At 27.9% G+C, this 8,385-nt stretch overlaps 1 protein-coding gene across 1 annotated transcript; it reads right to left on the minus strand.

Moving 5' to 3' along the window:
* Positions 1 to 572: 572 nt before the first annotated feature.
* On the minus strand, positions 573 to 1,142 carry LOC130817347 (uncharacterized). Its single transcript, XM_057682993.1, has one exon. The coding sequence runs from the start codon at positions 1,110 to 1,112 to the stop codon at positions 600 to 602; it is 513 nt and encodes a 170-aa protein (XP_057538976.1). The 5' UTR covers positions 1,113 to 1,142; the 3' UTR covers positions 573 to 599.
* Between the last annotated feature and the right edge of the window lie 7,243 nt (positions 1,143 to 8,385).

The following is an 8,385-nucleotide window of genomic DNA, read 5'->3' on the forward strand; positions in this document are numbered from 1 at the left end:
ATTTGATATAATTTTAAACAAAAAAAAAAAATTGTTTGCCATACAAATATAAATGACTTGCATAAAATAGTCACAAACTTATCATAACATTGCATTTAAGTAACGAATAGAATCTTTTAACCATCTCAAAATATCGAATAGACTAATTAAATAATACTCATTTAATAAATAAAATGGATAAGATTTTATAAATAATTGAAAAAACGAAAATAAAATTTATATTTTCTAATAAAGTAACAACATTGGAGTAAAGAAGTAGAAGAGAAAATGATTATGAGGTCAAAGCTATAGTAACTAAATCAAAACAATCAATACATTATAATAACACAACACTGGTATGAATTATGATAGATAGATAGATAGATTATTAATTATTTATGAAGTAACATGCACTAATTAATAGATAATAAAACATTTATTTAACATCAAATACACTCCATAGATAACTAACAAAATTTAAGCGTAAACACTTAAATTTTAACATACAAGAGAACATACACATTATAGATAAAACAATACTCATAAAAATTATGATTAAACTTTGAAGAGATAGATGATCCTTTTGGCTCGAGAAAGACGCCCAAAATATTATCAACTTTTTAGTAGTGAATCAAGTTCCAGCCAATCAATCCGATCTTCACTATAGGCAAGAGTACATTTACAAAATGGGACACGTTCTCATCACGAACATCCATGGACGGTGATGTCGTAAGATCTGGCACCATTGATGTACCAATACCAGAGATTGAAGCTACACAAAGACTCCATAGGTGCTCACTCCTTTCCAACATTTGCATGGCTTTTTGGTTATGAAATTCCTCCACCATGTCTTGTAGAATAATATTATAACAGTTTTGTCCCAATTCAATGAGTTGTTGGCAGCATTTCACATTCATATGTGTAGTAAACAACATATCGTTTCCTATAATATTGAAAGCACAATCATAGCTTATTTTTGCAAAGCATGATAATAATGGAGAATCTAAAGAAGGATTGGGACTGCTACTTATATCAGATTCCGGAGAGGACACCGGGTTTAGACTTATTTCTAAACTTTCCACCGCACAAATTATTGAGATTATTAAGATCAACATTGTTATTTGATTAGCCATCTTTTTTATTTTCTGAGATTAGGAGAGATGTGGGAGTTCAGCTTAAATAACAAGCTAAGTCACCCCCACTATATATATACATTACAATTAGAGATGGGCTACTTTTTTATATTTTTTATTTTTGAAAGAAAGGAGATGGGCTACTTAAATTCTAAATCCTACTCAAAAATGTAAGTAAGTGGAAGGGAGAGTGAAAGAGGGTATATATGATAGTTAATAGGTGATTGAATAGTGGAGCACAATAAAAGTATTAGGCATAAGCTTTATTAGACTTACTGAGAAAGTGTAAGCTAGCGTAGTGGAGAGTAAATAATATATCTGTCATGGAAAACAATTAGTAAGTTATGCAAAATATTTTTTTATTTTATTATTTTTTTTAAGATGGTCATTACATCAAATTCGAAACTAGACTAAATTTTATTTTCACTAATTTTCTACTATTATGGGTGAATAATCACACCTATTGATTAACCATAAATAATTCCAATTTTTGAAGGTATTTTTCTAGAGTAAACTCGGATAACTTGATGATCTGTCATAGTAGGTAATTTGCTAAAAATGTAAATTGAAAATTAATGTAAATTTAGAGAAAATTTTTGAAAATTTACATAAAAAAATTCCGAATAGTAAAAGAATCTGAAAATTTTGTAAACATTTTTCATGCATTTTTTCGACGTCTATCTTTTTTTAATAAAAAAACTTAGTCTAAGAAGTCATCCGGTTATCGAATTTACAATGGAAAAAGATAACCCAAAGTTGAAATTAATCATGGTTAATCAATAGGTAACATTATTGTAGAAAAATCATAACAATTTTAGTTACTTTAAGTGATTTTTCCTATTTTTTATCGTATGCATGGTATATTATTTTGAATTATAAAGAGTAACTAAAAGTTAATTGTATGAGAGTATTGGTTTCTGAAATTCTATAAATTGGAGTTTTAGTTTTATAAATTTGGTAAATCATATGGTACTACTGCTACATATGATTGTATTAATTATACATTTAAAAATCATAACAACACATGTTTTAATGAATGGAATAAGTAAGTATACATTGTGGAGCTAAAATGGCTTAAATGCAGAACAATGAGTAAGTATACATTGTCAATTTCAAGAGTTAAAAGACCAATTTCAAGAATTTGAAAATGATATTTTAAGTTATGAAATTTAACAGTTTTAAGACTTAAAAGGTCAATTTCAATACTTAAAAAACCAATTTTAAGACTTAATGACCAATTGCAAGACTTAAAATTCTCATTTCAACTTTAAAGTAGGATGACACAAACATTAAAATAGATATTAAAAACTTTAAAATTGACTTTTTAAGTCTTAAAATTGGATTTTAAAGTCTTTAAATAGTCATTTTAAGTCTTAAAATTAGTATGTCAGAGTATTTTTTAAAAATTATTGGGCTTGGGCCGGTTGCACGGCTAAGGCCGTCTCACAGGAGAGTATCTAAATTTAATGACATGCTTAATTGCTAATTATCCTTCCAAAATCTCATTTTCTTCACAAATTAAAATTAATTTAACATTTGAAAATGTGGCATTGATGGTAATGAAAGGTTGGGAACACAATTTTTTGTTATGGTTGAATTTTCATGACCATGGAAATTACATGACATATATCATAAAAATTTAAACAATCAATAATTTCTATTACCATCAATTAATTCCAATAACCAAACAGATTGTTAAAGCCATAAAGCTCCACAATGTACACATACTTATTCCATTGATGAAAACAAAACATGTCTTGTTACATTAACACACCATAACTCTAAAATGCTAGCTCCACAATGTAAACATAAGTGATCTTCAATTGTAATCATTAAAGCAGCTAATGTGTTACTACAATTTACCCAACCTAATTGTGTGTAGTACATATGCCTTCGTTTAGGAGTATGGCTAATAGGACTAGTCTTCTAGTAGCAACCATTAAAGCAACTAATATATTTTTGTTACAGTTATTCCGATCCCATAAGAAATATTTACAAAAATTAAGAAAAATTATTTTAAGAACCATTTCAAATTTTTGTCACGGTAAGACGATCTCATACCAAAGTTATCAGTGGGATTTAGAATTTAAGTAGCCCATCTCTTTGCTTTCAAAAAATTGAAAAAAAAGAAAACAAAAGTAGCCCATCTCTAATTGCAATGTGTATATATAGTGAGGACGACTTAGCTTGTTATTTAAGCTGTTTACTGCACATATGGATGTGAAATTCTGCCAACAACTCATTGAAATGGGACAAAACTGTTATAATATCATTCCAAAAGACACGATAGAGGAATTCCATGACGAAAAAGCCATGAAAATGTTGGAAAGAAGTGAGCACATGTGGAGTCTTTGTGTAGCTTCAATCTCTGGTGTGGGTACGTCAATGGTGCCAGATCTTACATCATCATCGCCCCTGGAAGTTGGTGATAAGAAATCGCCCCCTTTTATATAAGCTCTCAAGCCTATAATGGAGATCAGAATAATTGGCTGCGACTTGCTGAACCACTTACTAGTTGATAATTTTTTAGACGTCTTTCTCGAGCCCAAAGGATCATCTATCTCCTCAAAACCTAATCATAGTTTTTATGAGTATCGTATATCTATAATGTGTATGTTCTCTAGTATGTTAAAGTTTAAGTGTTTACGCTTAAATTTTATTAGTTATCTATGTAGTGTATTTGGTGTGAAATAAATATTTTATTATCTATTAATTAGTGCATGTTACTTCATAAATAATAATAATAATAATAATAATAATAATAATAATAATAATAATAATAATAATAATAATAATAATAATTAATTATTATTATTATTATTATTATTATTATTATTATTATTATTATTATTATTATTATTAAGTAAGTTTTGATTACCTATATTATTTAAATAAAACCTTTATTTAGTAAGGTGGTTGAATGGCCTAAGATGTTTTAGGGTGTTTTCACCTAATATAACCTTGATTTAATTTCCCATAGTCAATTATAAATTTAAGTAAATTACCATAATCCCCTAAAAATATAGAATTTTAATAAAGTAGATGCCCTGGCCAATAGCCCACTTTACCTTTTTTCATTAAGGGTCATGCAACTCATACACACTAGTTAATGTTACTATATTAGAGCATTTCTGTAACATCAAATATAACTCGGGTCGTACGAAAAGAGAAGATGACCTTTTAAAAACGAGACAACTATAATCCGAGTCAAACCGGGATGTTAGAAAAATTTTTAAACGGTTTTGAAGTTAAGGAAAACGTGCGGATCGAGTTCTATTAGCGTTATTAAGAACTACTAGATAATAAGAAATTGCTAGCAGCGGATAAGAACGAAAAGTTAAATCTACTTATTACAACTTGAGAACGAAAATCGCCTCATAAAAACCAAATGTTCTTTAAACTTAATTTTGAAGTTCTTATCAAGACTTCTCTATCCTAGTAATTTATTTCTTCAAGGGACAATCCTCACTCCCCAGACCTGCAACTTAACTTACTGCTAGTCATTGCCCAGATAGGTAACAACATCATCGCAGGGTCGTTAAGACCAAAAGTACACGTCAGCAAACGTCGCATACCAAATAAATAATAACACAAGAAAAAGTTTTGAATTTATTTGCTGACAATTCACAGAACCTTATGCTTCGATCATGCTTATTAAGAATAATTATTTTTATGTAAAGGTTAGTTAGCCATACTGCTGTACTATCCAGCCATACTGCCGGTACACTCCAAACTCCATAAGTGAGACAATACATTAGAGGAAGCTAACCCCTAAGCAAGTCTCTACCATAGACACTCGCCTTACTTCGGTGCCTATGGTTAAGTATGCATACCCCCGCGGTGGCTCATAATGCCCTCATAAACCGCGAGTAATTCATTTCCACCAATTGACGTCATACTACGTTCACTTTAAAGTTAGTGAGGTCATACTACCTCTACTTATCAAAACAATGTATAAAAATTATTGATTCGAAAGATAACATTATTCGTACTATATATCCATACTTTACTTTTGTATACCATTATTATATGATACATCGGACTAATGCGAACCACGCTGCATGTACATACCTTAAGCAAGATAACTAACTCACAAGCGTCTTAATCAATTCCCGGTCACGAATCGACTTCCTACAAGGTTCAATCGTATTCGGGAAATAAGCACACATACACATTTTCCTCAAATCATCCAACATACACATATTCAATCACATCCATACCTAGAATACTACACACAATCATGAACATCTATCACATACTATAACATGATAAATACACAAAACAGGACAGCCTATACAATCTGTCCAGAAACTCAACTTAAAACTGTCAAATTGAAAATCCGACTTCACCGTTGCGTCCGGAACGCGTCAAAACCCCCGGGTACCAATTTTCATAATTTATAACATAGTATAAGTATTTTTAACTTAATTTCAAAGCCAAAAACGTTCCAAAAACACATTTTTTTCACCATTTTCAAAACCTACGGGATTTTGTCATTCCATCATTTTTTTATCACAAAAATATAAATATCAATGCTTTATGTCCTATTAAATCTAAACAACAAAATTTACATAAAAATAAATTTTTAATGAATTATTATTATATATTTTTTTCAATATAATTCTTTTTACACAAATGTTTTCACACATACACATCACATATATATATGTATATTTTTTTTTTACCAACATTATAAATTCCTTCTATTAATCAAAAATAAATAAATTTCTAACACCACATACATTTTTTTTCTATATATATATATATATTTTTTTTTCAATCATCCATCAAACAAATTCTTCACACACATGTAACATATCTAAAACCCTAAAAAAAACCATACATTAATTTAGATAGAAAAATACATCATACTTTCACACATGATTTTTAAATCATGAACAAATCATAAACCATAAAATAACACACATAAAAATCATAGAAATTTAAATTAAAACTTAAAAATAAAAACTAGATTAAGAATTACTCACAATTGCTCAAGAACAAAACACCAAAATAGATGAATCAATGGAGGATTAGGCGTGAGGTTTTTGAGGGTTTTGGGAGTGTTTTCTTACTTGCAATGGCTTGAAATGAAAAGTTGTAAGGAAAATTAAGAGATTAAGGAAATAAGGCAATTAAGGAAAATTAAGGCAATACTTATGAAAGGCAATAATTCCTTAACCTTTCAATATTCCTAAGAAGTTACTAATCTCCCATCCTTACTCCATATGGCCGGCCATCCATTCCACTTCCCATTTATTTTTATTTATTTTTTATTTTTTATTTTTTATTTTTTTTTTGAAATTAAGATAGGTTAGGAAAAAGATTTGGACTTAAAATGGTTTAAATTGCCTTAAAAGTTGAAGTCTCATGATATAACCTACTAACAAAATAAATAATAAAAAGAAATATATTCTTCTAAAAAGAATAATAATAATAATAATATTACTAGCAAATCATTTAATATATCGGAAAATATCGGGGTGTTACAATTTCAAATTGTAATGTGTTTACTTGAATTAATTTGAATAGTAACCTATATTAGTGGTCAAAATTACTCCAATCATATAATATACTAATACAATTAAAAATATGTGAATAATGTTATACTAATAGGAATAATAATACACTAATATGATATTTTAATACACTAATGCGATTAATAATATATTGATACAATTAATAATATACTAATACTACACTAGTACTAGTAATAATATACTAATATGATTATTAAAATATTAATACTACACTAATACAATTATACAACTAATAATACACTTATACGATATAATAATACTACACTTACACCACTATACAAAAAATAATATACCAATACGATTAATAATATATTAATACTACTGATCTAATACGACTAAAAATAGAGTAATATGACTAATTATATAATAATACTACTCTAATAATAATAATAAGAATAATAATAATAATAACGATAATAATAATAATAATAATAATAATAAGTTAAAAAACATTAAAGTATAAGTCAATGCGCAATAAAATATAAAAGCAACACAATAAGAATCACTAAGTTATGAGTGTCTAGTGGTTGGAGTGTTGTTCGCGCCCTTGCTGCAACAATTGTTGGAAATTTTGATAATTTAATGTGTAGGGAGATTACAACCATAATAGGGGTGTTTAAAAAATCCGATCCGTTTGATCCGACACGCTAACCCTCATCGTAAATTACGGCTCTATTTTTAAAAACAAAAATATATTACGGATCGGATCATGGACCACAAAATAAATTTTAACTTTAAATAATATCTGTTACCATCAATTAATTCCAATAACCAAATAGATTGTTAAAGCCATAAAGTTCCACAATGTACACATAATAATTCCATTGATCAAAACAAAACATGTGTTGTTACGTTAACACACCATAACTCTAAAATGCTAGCTCCACAATGTAAACATAAGTGATCTTCAATTGTAATCATTAAAGCAGCTAATGTGTTACTACAAATTACCCAAATAATCAATAGATTTTTTTTATGTAATTAACAAATTAAACAATGAAATAAGACAATGAGAACAACTTTGAAAGAAATGGGTACTTATACGTAACTCTACACTTGGATAGTTGGATTCAAATGGTATCTATTAATATTTTTCAAATCTTTTTTCTACTTTTATTAGTGAGATATTAGATATGATGATGATACCATCTTACATTTTTCTTTCACTAGACTCGCATTTTTTAACACACCCCTAAGTTCACAGCAAATATAAAGTACTTATGCGAAAAAGCTGTTTTGTCGCTTATTTTGTCACAAAGGGCATTTAGCGACAAAATAGACGACAAAACGCTTCGTCGCTTAATTTTTGATCGCCTAAGATAGTTTTTGTCGCCTATTTTTTCACTAAAATCTTTACAGGTTATAAAAAGAGTTGAATATTTGTCATTATTATTAAATAATAATAGTAAATATTACCATTATTATTTAACAATAATAACAAATATTCAATTTGTTTTTATAAATAATACATAAAAATACTATATACACACCAAAAGTGAAAAAATTAAATTAATTAAAAAAATATATATTACAAAATTATTTACATTGATATATATATAAATTAAAAATTTTAATTAAAAAATTAAGCGACAAAGCGTTTTGTAACTTATTTTTTTACTTAAATATTTTCTTTGTTCACATAAATAATGACCAAAATACCCCACTTACACTACTCAAAATACCCCAACCATCACCTTAAGAATTTATATAATAACTTAAATACCCCAATTACC

The sequence above is a fragment of the Amaranthus tricolor genome, chromosome 7 (assembly GCF_026212465.1).
Source record: "Amaranthus tricolor cultivar Red isolate AtriRed21 chromosome 7, ASM2621246v1, whole genome shotgun sequence".
NCBI classification, from domain to species: domain Eukaryota; kingdom Viridiplantae; phylum Streptophyta; class Magnoliopsida; order Caryophyllales; family Amaranthaceae; genus Amaranthus; species Amaranthus tricolor.